We start from the raw sequence: 17,592 nt of genomic DNA, 5'->3' as shown, positions 1-17,592 counted from the left end.
TCCTTTGTACAAAGAGAACAGCCATCACCTGGGCTAGGGTCTGTGGCATAATTACAGCCACTCTGTTAGGTTGGCCTGGGTCAGTAGACAGCAATCCTGAGGTTCAGGGTCAGCAAGAGCAGTGACAGTGCCAATGGTCTCTGGGTAACAACAGCTTGGGCTGGTCAGGGCATGCCTTCGGTCTGCTCGGGTTTCAGAAGGCTGTGTACCAGGCATTTCAGTAAACAAAGCAACAACAGCACATTTTGGAGTGTTATAGCATCAGGGCCGTTCTGTGGAATCTCTGACCTCAAGGGGGCACACTGAGTTTTGGGTTTAAGAAGGAAGAATAATAGCTAGACAGACAAAATATTTGGACATGAATCAGAACGCCTGGGGCTTCTTGTATATACAGTTCTTGGGGAGTAAAACTAAAAAAAAACTGGACTTCCTGCAGTCATGCATGCCACACTAAATTGTATAATACAGGGAAGCATGACTGGCAAGGATCATATGAGGCCATGCTTATCCAGATCACTCTGAATACTTCATTTTTTGCTTCTGCTGAATTCTTTTCCTCCTCAGGGTCAAATCTGTATTTTCCCTAGTTGAGTATTCTTTTCTTGTTGGCCTTGTCCTGTGTCTTCAATGACTTACTGGATTTTTTATGCCTATATTATCTCACACTTAATTTGCCTAAAACTCACCTTAACAAACCATGCTTGTAGCTGAAATTCAGCTTCTGTAACCTAGTACCAAACTGAATCTCAGAGACAGAGCTTTGGGTGAAATAGAAAAGAATAGCTTTATTGCTTTGCAAGGCAAGGGAAAGCAGAGCAGACTAATGCCCTCAGAACTATGTGGTGGCTCCAGAGGAGGTAATGAGTTTTATAGTAACTGTTCAAAGAGGTGGGTGTGATCAGCTCATAGCCATTCTTCTTATTGGTTGGTGGTGAGGTAATTGGGAGTCAGCATTGTCAATCTTCTGGTCCAACCAATCTGGGATCTACATGCTTCTGGGATGCACACGGTTAACTTTTTCTGGTAGGGATTTCAGTATCTGCAAAATAGCTCAAAGATATTGCTGTGTATATTCATTGAGGGGGAAAACCAGGATCCTGCCACAAGGCTGTGCTATTGTTTCTTGATTGTTCTTTTCCTGTTTCTGCATTTCCTCCCTTCGTTGATTAGCCACTCTTTGAACCTGCCCCTAGATGATGCTGTGAAAGTGCTGCACTCAATATGCCAGCAAATTTGGAAAACTCAGCAGCGGCCACAGGACTGGAAAACGTCAGTTTTCATTCCGATCCCAAAGAAAGGCAATGCCAAAGAATGCTCAAACTACTGCACAATTTGCACTCATCTCACATGCTAGTAAAGTAATACTCAAAATTCTCCAAGCCAGGCTTCAGCAATATGTGAACCGTGAACTTCCTGATGTTCAAGCTGGTTTTAGAAAAGGCAGAGGAACCAGAGATCAAATTGCCAACATCTGCTGGATCATGGAAAAAGCAAGAGAGTTCCAGAAAAACATCTCTTTCTGCTTTATTGACTATGCCAAAACATCTCTTTCTGCTTTATTGACTATGCCAAAGCCTTTGACTGTGTGGATCACAATAAACTGTGGAAAATTCTTCAAGAGATGGGAATACCAGGCCACCTGATCTGCCTCTTGAGAAACCTGTATGCAGGTCAGGAAGTAACAGTTAGAACTGGACATGGAATAACAGACTGGTCCCAAGAAAAGGAGTTCGCCAAGGCTGTATATTGTCACCCTGCTTATTTAACTTATATGCAGAGTACATTATGAGAAACGCTGGGCTGGAAGAAGCACAAGCTGGAATCAAGATTGCCAGGAGAAATATCAATAACCTCAGATATGCAGATGACACCACCCTTATGGCAGAAAGTGAAGAGGAACTCAAAAGCCTCTTGATGAAAGTGAAAGTGGAGAGTGAAAAAGTTGGCTTAAAGCTCAACATTCAGAAAACTAAGATCATGGCATCCAGTCCCATCACTTCATGGGAAATAGATGGGAAAACAGTGGAAACAGTGTCAGACTTTATTTTTTGGGCTCCAAAATCACTGCAGATGGTGACTGCAGCCATGAAATTAAAAGACGCTTACTCCTTGGAAGGAAAGTTATGACCAACCTAGATAGCATATTCAAAAGCAGAGACATTACTTTGCCAACAAAGGTCCGTCTAATCAAGGCTATGGTTTTTCCAGTGGTCATGTATGGATGCGAGAGTTGGACTGTGAAGAAAGCTGAGCACTGAAGAATTGAAGCTTTTGAACTGTGGTGTTGGAAAAGACTCTTGAGAGTCCCTTGGACCGCAAGGAGATCCAACCAGTCCATTCTGAAGGAGATCAGCCCTGTGTGTTCTTTGGAAGGAATGATGCTGAAGCTGAAACTCCAGTACTTTGGCCACCTCATGCAAAGAGTTGACTCGTTGGAAAAGACTCTGATGCTGGGAGGGATTGGGGGCAGGAGGAAAAGGGGACGACAGAGGATGAGATGACTGGATGGCATCACTGACTCAATAGACATGAGTTTGAGTGAATTCCGGGAGTTGGTGATGGACAGGGAGGCCTGGTGTGCTGCGATTCATGGGGTCGCAAAGAGTCGGACACGACTGAGCAACTGAACTGAACTGAACTGAACTGAACCTTCCCTTGGGAACTCAGGGAAGGTGATGGAAGCTGTATGAAAACTATTTCCTACAAACAAGAAATGCACAGAAAGACTTTTGTGCCCTGAAGACCCACAGGGTCCTGCTTGGTTTCATGCTTACAAATCAATAAGAAAAAAAATATCCAAAAGAAAAATGAACAGAGGACATAGACAATATAGAAAATGCATGAAAGAATAAATATAAATGACCAATAAACATGAAAAAATGTTCAATCTCATTAGGAATTTCTAAAACAACACACACACAAAAATCACTTTTTCGCCTGTCATACTGATAAAGGTTTCTAAAACCTAGAGTTCCACTGTCATAATGTTGCAGAGAAAAGGAAAAGAGGAATGAGGTTTTTTTTTTCCCTTTCCTGAGAACAAAGAAGATAAAACAGTGAGCAGGCCTGAACATCCCTAGTTTTTTAAGTTCTGCATGTCTTTAAGTTTGCTTTTCTGCCCCCTAACTTTGCAGGAGTTACAATTCATATTTTCTTCTTTGATTCTATGCTAAATACACCCCCTATCTGGTGTTTACCCTTACAACCCTTCCCCTTGTAGTTACCACAGAGCCACTGAACTGCCAGACTCAGATGCCCAGTTATTGACACCAGTTTACGACTATCTCTGAAACACTGCAAGAGGAAGAAATCAAGATCCTGGCACCTTTGTTCCTCATCACTGATCCTGAATGCGAGCCCTTGCCTTGTATAAGCCCCTAGACTCCTCGTGGAGGGGGAAGCACAGTTCTTGAGGCATGAGTCTACTGTGTTCCCTTCTCTGCAGGCTGAGAATAATAGCCATCTTTCTATTTATTCAAACTCTTGTCTCCGCATTTTTCATTTGGCCTCAGTGGGCAGAGAAGGCAAAGATTTTGGCTGGCAACAATGATCCAGATTTAAAGCTCTTTTTTGATTCCAACGTCTCCAAGCCTGAAGTCAGTTTTCTGGTCTGCCTGGGATTCTTCCCTCCAGGTGAATGATCCTTCCATTCTTTACAAAAGAAACTAAGGAGGTTTTCAGACATTTAGAAAAGCTAAGAAACTTCAAAATGACATCTACAATAGCAAATTATACCTAATCAAGTTTCAAGCAATAGGGATAAGTCTTCTCCAAACACTTAACATATAAGTATACTTGAGATTTTTCTCTGAGAAGGACACATTACTTATTTCCCAAAGTAGTATTGCCAGGGATCCTATTTCAGGAGAGGGCAGGGGGATGGTTTATAGAACTGGTTTCTGAGGAACACATTTTGGGAAATTCTGGATTAAATAACAATAGTTAATATTGTCAACTCAGTAAGTAATACTCTTTGCCTTGCTCTGGCACCAAGCTAAGTGTTACAAGAAGCACATTGACTAAAACCACCCACCCTGGCCAGGCACCATAGTAACTATTTGCATGAGTTATTTTACAACAGGAGGTCCTGATAAGGAACATAGAAGTAATAAGCCACCACCAACCAGGAAAATGAAGTGAAAGCCACTCAGTCATGTCTAACTCTTTGTAACCCCATGGACTGTAGCCCGCCAGGCTTCTCTGTCCATAGAATTCTCCAGGCAAGAATACTGAAGTGGGTCTCCATTCCTTCTCCAGGGGATCTTCCTGACCCAGGGGTCAAACCTGGGTCTCTTGCATTTCAGGCAGATTCTTTATCATCTGAGCCACCAGGGAAGCCATATGAGACACCAGGGAAGCCCCACCAACTGGAAAAGTTCGGGAAAGGTCAAAAGGATACGCCACTATGACCTCCCAGAATACTTCTCACTGACATCCATCTCGGCTGAGCAATGCACGCACCATCAGGAAGGATTCTGAGTCAGAATGATTGGCCAAAGACAACCCGGAAACTAACCCCATCACCATAAAACCTGAGACTGTGAGCCACGTGGCACAGCAGTTCTCCTGTCTTCCCTTACCCTACTGCTCTCCCCCCGGGTACCCCAATAAAATCTCTTGCTTTGTCGGCACATGTGTCTCCTCAGACAATTCATTTCCAAGTGTTAGACAAGCGCCCCCTTTCGGGCCCAGGAAGGGGTTCCCCTTCTCACAAAGTAAGTATCTTTGCAAACCTTATAACAGTTCCATGGTAAGTTTTATTTTTACAGATAAGGAGACTTAAACACAAGAGAGGTTAAGCAACTTGTTCAAAGTTGGTAGTCTAGAGAGTGGCATACTTGACTTTGCATCCAGGCAAGCCTTCTGCCTAACCTCTGTGCTATATAAGTTTCATGGTCTCTTTAAGCTCTCAATCCTAAGGCTCTTCCATGACCTTTAGTGTTACGTATTCTGCAGAATATGAAAGGACTTTTTCCAACATCAAGTAGAGAGGATGCTATTCCTTGTTTCCTCTGCCTTATTACAGAACAGCATTCTACTTCATCGCCTACATTTCTGCCTTTGAATCCAGAATCCTTGGTGTCTTCCAAGGCCTTAGAGTAAGAAGACAGGTTTCCACTTACTTTCAATTACAAAAAATGTTTAAATATACTCATTCTTCACTATTCTAGGTCATTTAATAAAGTAAACAAAATTTTCCTCTAATTCCATTAGGGGATAAATGGTTTCTATGTTCAGGGTCCACTCTAAAGTCTCAAATTACAGTTGATTCTTTAACAACAGGGGTCTGAACTGAGTACTTACACAATCATTTTTATTTTAATAAGTATATGCAGTACTACGTGATCCACAATTGGTTGAATCACCTGTTGCAGAACCACGGATATGGAGGGTTCACTATGGGATTCTGAGCATTTGTGGATTTTGGTATCCCAACAGCTTCTGGAACCAACCCCCTGAAAATACTCAAGGATGACTGTCTTGACTAGTTAAAACAGAAGATCTGAGAACATTTAGATTTAAAAAAAACTACAAGGTACACAGAGGTATAAATGTCTTATTCTTTTCTAAGAATGCTTAGAATTTTTTTTTTTGGCTGCACCTTCATCCACCAGGGATCCAACCAGCACCCCAGGTGGAAGCAGTGGAAGCACAGTTATAACCATGGACCACTGGGAAAGTCCCTTTCTAAAGCATTTTTTTGCTTAGATTTTTGTTTGTTTTTGGAGGGCCTTATAAGCCACTTGCTCTTTCATTTGAGTTATACTATATTGCTTTCTCCTAATCAAGAGAAAGTATAATGCTTTGATAGAGTCAATTATTTTACTTAAAGCATGTTTCTATGTATTCCTATATGCATGCATGCATGCTAAGTCGCTTCAGTAGTGTCTGACTCCGTGCGACCTTATGGACAGCAGCCCATCAGGCTCCTCCGTCCACGGGATTTTTCAGGGAAGAATACTGGAGTGGGTTGCCATTTCCTTCTTCCATATTCCTATATTGACCTAGGTAGAAAATTAAAGGGATATGTATAAGTTTTCAAAATGTAAATTTCAAATCTTATATTACAGATATTATATGCTAGAAATAATATGATTTATTGCTACAAAAAGCATCTCATGAGTTTTATGATTTCTTGAAGTGAAGTGAAGTGAACTCGCTCAGTCGTGTCTGACTCTTTGCGACCCCGTGGACTGTAGCCGGCCAGGCTCTTCTGTCCATGGGATTCTCCAGGCAAGAATTCGGGAGTGGGTTGCCATTTCCTTCTCCAGGGTATCTTCCCAACCCAGGGATCGAACCCTGGTCTCCCCGCATGGCAGGCAGATGCTTTATCCTCTGAGCCACCAGGGAATTCCCTTATGATTACCTGGGGAAGCCTAATTGGAGATTTCTGGAGCTGACACCTGATCTTAGTTTCAAACACTGAGAAGTAAACCAGCCTAAGCAGGCAGGCATTCCACATCAAGGAAACACCGATGGGGACTGTGTATCCTTGCTTTATGACTCCGAAGCAAATAAACTTTATTCTCCATGCAATAAACCTTTAACTTGCAGTACGTGGTAGTCTCCTCCCATTTAATATTGAGCGCATACAGCATGTCATCTTCTGATACAGCAGTGAAGAAACACCAATGCTGGTCCTTACGGAGTTTACGCTAACGGGACGCTGTTTAATGCCTTCACACGCTAGTAAAGTACTGCTCAAAATTCTCCAAGCCAGGCTTCAGCATATATGTGAACCGTGAACTTCCTGATGTTCAAGCTGGTTTTAGAAAAGGCAGAGGAACCAGAGATCAAATTGCCAACATCCGCTGGATCATGGAAAAAGCAAGAGAGTTCCAGAAAAACATCTCTTTCTGCTTTATTGACTATGCCAAAGCCTTTGTGTGGATCACAATAAACTGTGGAAAATTCTTCAAGAGATGGGAATACCAGACCACCTGATCTGCCTCTTGAGAAATCTGTATGCAGGTCAGGAAGCAACAGTTAGAACTGGACATGGAACAACAGACTGGTTCCAAATAGGAAAAGGAGTACATCAACGCTGTATATTGTCACCCTGCTTATTTAACTTATATGCAGAGTACATTATGAGAAACGCTGGACTGGAAGAAACACAAGCTGGAATCAAGATTGCCGGGAGAAATATCAATAACCTCAGATATGCAGATGACACCACCCTTATGGCAGAAAGTGAAGAGGAACTAAAAAGCCTCTTGATGAAAGTGAAAGTGGAGAGTGAAAAAGTTGGCTTAAAGCTCAACATTCAGAAAACTAAGATCATGGCATCCAGTCCCATCACTTCATGGGAAATAGACGGGAAAACAGTGGAAACAGTGTCAGACTTTATTTTTCTGGGCTCCAAAATCACTACAGATGGTGACTGCAGCCATGAAATTAAAAGACGCTTACTCTTTGGAAGGAAAGTTATGACCAACCTAGATAGCATATTGAAAAGCAGAGACATTACTTTGCCAACGAAGGTTCGTCTGGTCAAGGCTATGGTTTTTCCTGTGGTCATGTATTGAGAGTTGGACTGTGAAGAAGGCTGAGCGCCAAAGAATGATGCTTTTCAACTGTGGTGTTGGAGAAGACTCTTGAGAGTCCCCTGGACTGCAAGGAGATCCAACCAGTCCATTCTGAAGGAGATCAGCCCTGGGATTTCTTTGGAAGGAATGATGCTAAAGCTGAAACTCTAGTACTTTGGCCACCTCATGCGAAGAGTTGACTCATTGGAAAAGACTCTGATGCTGGGAGGGATTGGGGGCAAGAGAAGGGGACGACAGAGGATGAGATGGCTTGATGGCATCACTGACTAGATGGACGTGAGTCTGAGTGAACTCCGTGAGTTGGTCATGGACAGGGAGGCCTGGCGTGCTGCGATTCATGGGGTCGCAAAGAGTCGGACGCGACTGAGCGACTAATCTGATCTAATCACCCAGTTATCCCCAAAAGATAATCTCGCCACGTCAGCCAAATTTGTAAAACCTGTCTTGGGCAAAGGGAAAGGAACGCGCAACTGCGGACCAGCTAGAAACCAAACAGCCGGCGCACGGAAAGGACGTTCGGTACCGGCCTCCAGCGGCTCGGAGAGGCGCGCGGCTCTGACGCATAGACCCCGCCCCCAACTCCTTCATAGCGGCCCCGCCCCCTCGAGCTAAGTGCGCAGGCTCCTCCTCCGGGCTCCGGTTCTGCTGGAGACGCAGCCCAGCGACTACATCGCCTTACAGAGATCTTCTGAGCGGGTCGTCTGGCCTTGCCCTACTGCAAGGGCTGCGGTGTCCCCGCGCGTTCGCAGGCAAGGTGGAACAGCCAGCCACTCTCCCAGCCTCGGTGGTTTGGTGAACACAAGCCCCAGCGTGCCTGGAGAGTGCAACCCCTCGCCCGGCCCGGCGAGTCCCGGGCGTGAGCCGCGCTGACCGAAGGAGGATGGCAGCCTCTGGGGTAGAGAAGAGCAGCAAGAAGAAGACCGAGAAGAAACTTGCTGCTCGAGAGGAAGCCAAATTGTTGGCAGGTTTCATGGGCGTCATGAATAACATGCGGAAACAGGTACCGCCTCTGTGGGAGTGACCGTCGGCGTGGGGGAGGTGGTCCGGGGCTTGGGCCCCTGACGGACCCGGCTGAAACCCGCGCCCCGTGGATCGCGACCCTCTTCTTCCTCTGTCCTCGCCCTTCCTTGCATTTTCGCACGCCCGCGAAGCAGCTGCTGGTGGAGGGTCGCGTTAAACAGCTCTCCAGCAGAAGTGCCTCGTTGTCCGCCGATGCTGTGGCTCCCAGGTCAGACTCCTAGGGGACCTCTCGGGCTGGCGTCCGGCGTCGGGTATCGGTTGTATAACAGCTGTGCCCTAGTTATCTCTTTGTGAGCCGAGCATCCCTCCATTGGCCAGCCGTTTTTAGATGCCGTGAGATCTCGTGCGAAGAATCCCATTGGCACAGCCCAAACCGAAGCCCTCGAGGAAGGGAGAAGCATTGCTGGCCCTGACATCAGCTCCTCTTAAATAAGGATCCCCGCCTCCCTTCTGTGTGTTACCGGGGTGGAGCTAGGAGAAGACAGAGTCTCCTGTACGTGTTAATTTAGAGCAGAAACAGTCGTGGATAAATTCCGTGCCATCCATTAAGGGTCCCTTGCGCCTCTGTTATTTAAGAGGAGTCTTTGTTCTGTCTTTGATGTGTGGCGTTTTAGTGACAGTCGTCAGCACGTCGGCGAAAGGTGGGTTGTGAAAAGAACGGGTTTTAATGCCAAAGAATGTAGACCAGAGAATCTGTTTGTTTATAAATGCCTTTTAGACCAGAAAAGTCGCTTGGTCATTTTCTCATCCTGGAAGCTTTGTTTGTAGAAATGTGCGTCCAGGGAGATCTGTGGGAATGTTTCAGTTTTGTGTCTGTGGTCCTGTTTTTTTCATGACAAAAGCAGGATGTGAGTGTAACTGCAAAACCTAGCTTGCTCATTTGGTGGTGCTGAAACTGCACAAACCAGATTGGGACTTGAACTTAATTGAGAGCATACAGCTGGTCTCCGGACTTTATTGAAGGTCGGTTTCTTTTTTCCTGCGGCTTTGTAGGACCTTAGTTCCTCAGGTAGGAATTGAACCAGCGCCCCCAGCAGTGAAAGCCAAGAGTCCCAACCTCTGGGCCTCCAGGGAATTCCCAGAGCTCAGTATCTTTGTCTTACGGTGGAAGGAATTCAGTGAAGTGATAGGTAAGAAGTGGATTTATTTAGAGATGCACAACCCATAGACAGAATGCAGTCTGTCTCAGTACCTGAGAATGCACCTTGAATGTGGTTAGTTTTCCTGGGCTGGATAATTTCATAGGCTAATGAGTGGGAAGATTATCCCAACGGTTTCAGGGGAAGGGGCAGAGATTTCTGGGAACTGGGCCATCACCCACTTTTTGGCCTTTTATGGTTAACCTCAGAAGAGTCAGGGCACTGGTGGGTGTGCCATTTAGTTTGTGCTAATGCATTACCGTAAGTGTGTAATGAGGCTCAAGGTCCACTGGAAGTCGAATCTTCCACCATCTTGGACCAAGTTGGTTTTAACCAGTTTTTGTCATGTCGTGTGGCTGCGCCACCCTTTTAAAGGTTGTGCTCTGCCTCCTTTCCTACCGTTTCTGTTCTGATGGGAATATGGACAATAATAGAGGAATTTGAAGATTCTTTTTTTAAGATAATAATTGCTGGTGTCTTTGAGCAGACTCTGCTGGCATCTTGTTTTTGTTCATTAGCTCCTGACATTGTGCACGAGTGCAATAGATGGTAGTGGGAGTGCATGTAAATCTTGCCTGGTCTTTGGGCTGAAGTAGCTGTGAATGCCTGAATTCAATATTTTATGTAACTTTCATGCATAAATTTACATGTATACATTCATGTTCCTTTCATGTGAACCTTTTTTATATTTACGACACCACTGACTTCACATTACTGGTGCATTTAACTAGTGTCTGCCTCTAAAAGGTAAATGAGCCCTAGTTGACTAGCTCCCAGATTTGTTTCCCACAATCCTCCCATTCCCCCAAGTGCGTGTTTTCATATGCAGACTATAGCATTGTGAAGCATTGCCTCATTCCATAGATATGGTGCAACTGGGGTGCAGCATCAAATGTCTGCTTGAGAGGGAGGGGATTGTCTGAGACTATGTTTAGCTTTGGGGGTTTAAAATTGATTCATAACCATTTCTTAGACTTAGCCTTAAGCAATATTAGTATCTGTTTATTTATTGTTACAATAGAAATACAGTTACTAAAGTACCAGGATTCTGTTACTGAGTGGGAAGGGGAAAATGGATGCTGGATGAGCCATCAGGAATTTCTTCCACAATGGCCTTAATCTGCCAGTTTCTGCTTTTTGTCGATGGCTTTGCTAACAGTTCTCCAGTAGCATTTTTACCAACTTCTTGGAATCCTGCATCTTTTGTAAGATGTGTAGTTTTGACTTTTGCAGTTGATTTACGTTGTACACGTATTGTTCTATTTGACATAACACAGAAGAGGCTCACCAAGAAGGACTGACCAGGGCAGTTGATGGGAAGTGGCAGAAGGAGAAGCTAGTGTAAGCTAGAGGAGGAATGTTGGAGTGAGGACCAGTTTTTAAATTGTCATTGTTCTCTGGTGAATACTTTTGTGTTATTACTATTTTTTGCTTTCCCTCATGTCATTACTTTGAAGATGGGATGACAAGGGTCCTTCTGTACACACCCAGAAACATCCCTACAAGAATTGAAGACTACTGTGAACTTAGAATTCCTGAATCCCAATTCCTGCTCTATCATTAAATAGTTCTGTGATCTTAGACAAGGATTAGGTCATTTCATCTCTCCGTGACACTGCAGTCAATCTATACGTAGTGGTGAAAGGGGATGCTGCTGAGCCAGCAGCCTCGGCTTCCTGTAAAGCCTTTTCTTCCATTGTCCTTTCAGTCATTTCTCGCCTCCTGTTTTTAAGTAAACTTGACGATAAAGTGTAAGATTCACAAAAAGGGTCCAGATCATAAATGTGCAGCTCAAAGAATTATTGCAAAATGAACATACCCCCTCCAAGAAAAAGAACATGACTAATACACCAGAGGTCTCCCTCTTATGCCCTTCTCAGTTGCTGCCTCCTCAAAGGTAACCGCTGTTCTAATTTCTGCTGCCACAGACCTGTTTTTCCTGCTCTTGAACTTGCGTACATGGAATCATAGAGTGTATATTCATGTGTCTTGGTTTCTTAAAGCTCACATCTTCTTTGTGAGATTTATATATATTGTCGTTTGTTGCTCTAGTCCATCTTCAATGTAGTTTGCATACATACAAACTTGCATGAACACACCACAATTTATCCCTTCTATCATGTTGGGTATTTGGGATTATTAAAACTAGTACTACTTTGAACATTTTTGTACATGTCTTTGGACTTCCCTGGTGGCTCAGATGGTAAAGCGTCTGCCTACAATGCAGGAGACCCGGGTTCAATCCCTGGGTCAGGCAGATCCCCTGGAGAAGGAAATGGCAATCCACTCCAGTATTCTTGCCTGGAAAATCCCATGGATGGAAGAGCCTGGTAGGCTACAGTCCATGGGGTCGCAAAGAGTCGGACACGACTGAGCGACTTTCTTTCTTTCTTTTGATGTGTGTACGCGTGCCTTTGTTGGGAAATACCCAAGAATGGAGTTGCTGAGTCATAAGGCAGGCTACATTCAACTTTACTCCGTATAGGAGTACAATTTCTGAAGTTGTGCCAGTTCACACTTCAGCCAGTTCTGTATGACAGAGGCTTTTGCTCTGTCTTAGCCAACACTTGGTATTGTCAGTCTCTATGATGTTAGCCATTCTAGTGGCTGTATAGTAGCATCTTATTTTATTTGGTGGAGTGCCTTGTCATTTTTCCAACTTTTTTGTTTAGGTTCACATTATCTGTTACACTAGAAAGGGGCTCTTCAAAGCAGGGCAGGGTCATTAGTCACTATTGCACATATCCAGCGCTGATGCTGTTTGTTAATGCAGTCCAGAAGATCCTTATCAATTGAGAGATGTTTTGAGAACTTTGAGTACCACTAGAGTTCAGTTTCCTCAGGTTAAATGAATTAAAGAATAATTAGAATGTAAGAGCTTATGTTAAAGCCCCATTGAGAGTGAAGTGAGAGAACCGCAAAGCTAATTTTGAGGATTGGATGCTTGCTGAGCAGTCACCTCAGTGCTCTTACTATTACTAAAGTAACAGCCTCTGTAGGCTCACTTCTCCAAGACTGTCAGTTACTACACGTCGGTAATCCTTAGGGTCTCCTGCAGTGATCTAAGCCTTCTGCATCAAATCCTCAATAATAGAAACACTTCTCAAGCACTTACTTTGGATATAGCAGCCATTCTGCAAAGTGTTTTATAGGCTTTTCTCATTGAATTTTCTTAGCGCCCATTGACAACTCCCTATTATCCAGACCTCCCTATCCTTAACTCTTCTCAATTTTCTCTTTTTGTCTGTCCGGTTTAGGAGATATCTCTCTCTCTGCTCTCTTTTCAGTGTCCCAAGCTTTCTTGGCCCTCTGTCCTTTTTTTCACATCCTTTGGGCAAACAGCACTGATGACTGTTCACCTTTGTGCAAGGCTTCCAAGCACAGCTGAAGAATGTCCCATTACTGGGCAGCCCTCCACCGGGTGAGTCCTGACTTCACCTGGCCTGGCAGTGCTACTTACTGGTGAGCAATCCCACTTATCTGTCTATTTTACTATTTTCCTCTAGCCTGAATCCTGTATCCTCACTTTCAGTAGATCATCCCTCTTTTGACATCACAAATAAATATAAGTCATTAATCTGGAACTATCTAGCTTTCATCTTTCCACCACCAAATCTGTAAACTTGTTTTGGCACTTTTTAAAAATTCTGCTACAGTGACTAAGGCCATTGAAAGCCAGTACTTCCATCTGGGCCTTGCCTTTCTCAGTACTAGTCTAATCAGAAAAGTTGCTGCACCATTGATTACTCTATCCTTGTTAGGCATCATTAACTTCTCCTCTGCTGGATTCTAGCTATCAGCATTTAGGCATGTTTTAACCTCTCTAGCTTGTAAACCAACTAAGAAACCAATCCCACTTATTCTTTGTCTCAGTAGTTCCCTGTAAATACCTCTCTCCCTCTTTGGCTCACTGGTTATCTATTCCCCTATTTCAGTTTGGCTTTTTAACTCATCCGTTCAGGTGAATATCTGTTGCGAATCCACTGTGTGAGACCTTCTTAACATAAAATGGCAGGTCCCAGAGACTGGTAAAAGACCAGTGTGACTGGAGCACAGAACACAGTGGGAGGATGGTGAAAGATGAAAATGGACAAGTTGTTAGAGATCTACCCAGGTATAGCCTCATAAGCCAAGTTAGTGGGTTTTGCCTTTTTTCTGATACCCTTTCAAATATGTCTGTGAGAGGAGGAAAAGATGTTATCAGCTTTTCTTTTGACAAAAATAATTGACTGCTCTGTGAATTAAGTGAATTAACTCAGTATTTGCTGACAGACCAAACAGAAGTTCCCAGTGAGATGGTCCTTTGGACAGAGGTGAGAGCAGCAACAGCAATATCAGTGAAGTTGTTCAGCCACTAAGTCTTGTCCAACTCTTTGCAACCCCATGGACTGCAGCACCAGGCTTCCTTGTCCTTCACTGTCTCCTAGAGTTTGCTCAAACTCATGTCCATTGATTGAGTCAGTGGTGCTGTCTAACCATCTCATCCTCTGCCGCCCCCTTCTCCTTTTGCTCTCAACCTTTCCCAGCATCAGGGTCTTTTCCAGTGAGTCGGCTCTTTGTATCAGGTGGCCAAGGTATTGGAGCTTCAGCAAAGGTGATACATTGAAGAGATTTAGGAGGTAAGATCAACAGGTTAGTGATAATAACCATCCTGTGTGGTTGTGATGACTAAATTAGATAATCAAGATAACTTAAAACAGGACCTGATAATGAGTAAGTTCTCAATAAAAGTTGGCTGCTTTTTTTGCTTTTGTGAAGGTGGTGATTGAATGCTGAGGATTTCTGTACAGGATGTCATTCATGATCCCCAGGGTTCTATCTAGAGTGCATAACTAAATGGATCATGACACTGTTTACTAAGAGAGGAGATACTAGAAATGGGCCACTTTTTTTTTTTTTTTTTTTTTTTTTGGATTAAGGCTTTGAGGAAAAGGTAATTTGCATTTTAATTGATTCACAGTGCTGCTGAAACATTGAGGTATCTGAGTTGACAAGTCTGGAGAGTTGTGGGTTAAAAATATGAATTTATGAATTACCTGCAGATAGAAGATAACTTCACTGAAGCTGTGGAGAGTTAAGAGACTAGGATAAAGGCTGGATCGGGAATGAGCCTGTAAGGAAAACAAAAAAGGAATGGCCAGAAGAGTAGGAGGAAAGTGAGAGTTTTGAGACTCAGAGAAGAAATTGTTTCAGAAAGAAGATGGCAAATTTTGAAGCCTATGAGAAGTCAGTAAGATAAGATCTAAAAATGCTTGTAGGATGTAATAACAAAGAGGGGTTTATTGACTGTGAATGGAAGTCAGATTAGTGTGAGTAGGTTATCAGAAAATGGGGACAGTTCATTTGAGAAATTTGACCCTAACGGAGAGAGGGAGTCAAATGAAGGCTTTTGATGTTATTTGTTTAAATGGGAGATGTATGTGTGTTTGAAAACTAGTAGGAAGAATTCATTTGAGATGGAGAGGTTGAGTTCTTGTGAGACAGTTGATAGATAATTCCTGAGATGAAGTCCGAAGTAAAGGTGAGTAATCTCGTTTGGAAGGAGGATGGTCCCTCTTCCATAGGACTAGGAAGGAAAAGAGGGTTGGTAAGTGTGTAGGTGGGTATGTTTGGAATCAAGAGACTGAGGGAGTTTCTGTCTAGAGACTTCTGGGAGCTTTCTGCATTCACCGCAGGCTGGAAGCTGAGCAGGCCTGGCAAACGGGGAACAAGGGATTCTTTGGTAACTAGGCTGCAAAAACCCCAGAGCCAAGGTTACAATGCAGGGACAGTCTTGACGACTAGCTCGTGCCACTATAAAGACGTCTCCATCCCCAACACTCTGCCCTAGTGTTCCATCATTCACTCAGGTTTCAAAATCCTGAAAGTAGGTGTCTAATTGGCTGGCCTTTGATTGTTTGCCAGATTAGGTCTTTGCTACGGAGTGAATAGAAGAACTGTCTGACTTATGGGTTCCATAATGAGAGGCAGGCTCAGAGAATTGCCCTCTCTCCAGGATAGTTCATAATGAGGATTTTTTCCCCCAGAAATGAGAGTTTGGAGTTCTAATAGGAGGGGGAAATTGGAAGCTAGATTGCCAGAATCCACAAATACCCACCATGACCTCTGCCTTAGGCTGTCCAGTACAAACATGCATGCTCTTATTCTCATTCCTATAATTAAAAATATGTATCAGTTCAGTTATATATACCACCAAAATTTTTTTTCACTTATAGTGTCTAACTCCAGGATCACTTAGTGATATCCGTTCCTTCTAAGTCACTTGAAGATCCTAAGGGCTATATATGATAATTGATGGTTTATATGATCTTAGAGGGGAAGGGCAACTATTATGTAAATATTTTATAAAAAAGAAAAAAGTAGAAGCCACATTCATTGTTTGTCATGGTTTACTAATTGTTGTATTTGTGACTTCTCTCTTCACTGGCCATCCTATTCTTTGTCTTTAGCCAGCCCCTCAAGTTTCTTTATCTGATGGGGTGGTAACCTGATCTTTTCTTCCTAGGTATCTTGAACCTTCGGACTTCCCTGTATAGGATTACTTTAGTCTTATATTTACTGCTACATTTGGCAGCTTCAGTGTTACCTCTGGGATCTGATTTTATGTTACTTAAAAGCTGACTAAGTTAGCCTGTTACTGTTGGATGGATGCTGGCAGAAGACGTGAGACTCCTAGGCCAGGGGCCACAGACCTGGCTATTCGCCACACAGCGTCAGCAGCGTCAGTGTGTATGCACCAGTTCCCCTTGCCCCGGAAGTACTATGAGGGTGACGTGGTGGGGCCTGGATGGATATTACACACACAGTGGGTTTGTGCTGGAGCTAAGAAATGAGCACTGAGTTTAAGGAATCTGCCAACTTTATAGCAAACCATAGACAGGCTTGCTTTTTATCCTGGAAGGGAGACATTGTCTCACCGTCATGGTCACTTTCTGCCAGGAAAACCCTGAGAAATGGGGGCTTGGGTAAAAAGTGACAGAACCCTGCATTCTTAGCATGTCCAGGAACTCGAGAACCAAAGAGGATTGTTTCTCCCAACAACCAGAAGGAATCCAATGGGGGTCCCTTGAGTTCCAGTCATCTTTTGTCTCATGGAGAAGAGCAACAATTTTTTTTCTTGATGGCCAGGATCAGGCACCTACCCCACTGTAGTAACTTTTTACCCAGTGGCACAAGGAGGCCAAAATGGCCAGGTCACAGTTTTAACTTTGAATTCTATGGAAATGCTGTTTTATCACTTGATTAAATGATTCTTTTTCTGGGTCCCCAAATCTCTAAACTGCTACCGCAACCCACCTCCAGAAGGACTAATTGCTGAGATCAGAAACAAAAGTTTTGTAAATGAATCATTAAGCGTATTAGTGAGGGGAGCCTCTTCCATACCTTGGTTGCCAGGCTAGTTCTGGCCAGAAACCATTCTGTCTGTACAAATTAAATGAAATCAAATCACTTGAAAATGGATTCAGCTGCTTAAAGAAAAAGCTTTGAAAACCACTGATCAAAGGTTTTTCCCCGAAAAAAGAATAAACTGTGTGTGTCTGTCTCTCTGTGTCTACGTGGTATTGAGAACAGAATATTTCTGATCATCACTTCTCTCAAAGGAAAGGCACAAGGTATCTTGAGTTCACATCTGTCTTCCTAATTTTACCCAACAAGAGCGAAGTTGCTAGTAAAATTAAATTAGAACAAAAGACATTGCTGTTTTATTAATGATGAGATTCCTCACATACTTCTGCTTGAGTTCCCCATCTACTCAATAGGACAGGTAAGATGTGTCTTACGGTGGACTCTGTATGCTGGACTTGGGCCCAGCCGTCTTCCCCACTGCCCCTCTTGCAGGACACATGAGTATTCAGATTATAAAATTTAGATTATTGGAATTT

The 17,592-nt window shown here is 43.5% G+C and overlaps 1 protein-coding gene across 4 annotated transcripts in view; it reads left to right on the top strand.

Annotated features, from left to right (window-relative positions):
- The first annotated feature begins 8,167 nt into the window (after positions 1 to 8,167).
- The window catches only part of KLHL7 (kelch like family member 7), a 56,560-nt gene continuing 47,135 nt past the window's right edge, over positions 8,168 to 17,592 (top strand). Inside the window, exon 1 of one of the 4 annotated variants that reach the window (XM_005901253.3) lies at positions 8,168 to 8,550. In XM_005901253.3, coding sequence (XP_005901315.2) covers positions 8,431 to 8,550 — 120 coding nt within the window. In that variant the 5' untranslated portion in view covers positions 8,168 to 8,430. Of the gene's footprint in view, positions 8,551 to 8,593; positions 8,779 to 9,085; positions 9,212 to 17,592 lie in introns of those variants that run through there. The other 3 variants (XM_070369738.1, XM_070369740.1, XM_070369741.1) reach the window with 3 other exon arrangements.

Source organism: Bos mutus, chromosome 4 (genome assembly GCF_027580195.1).
Source record: "Bos mutus isolate GX-2022 chromosome 4, NWIPB_WYAK_1.1, whole genome shotgun sequence".
NCBI classification, from domain to species: domain Eukaryota; kingdom Metazoa; phylum Chordata; class Mammalia; order Artiodactyla; family Bovidae; genus Bos; species Bos mutus.
Note: the sequence above shows the minus strand (reverse complement) of the source record. Positions and strands in the feature narration are given on the sequence as shown.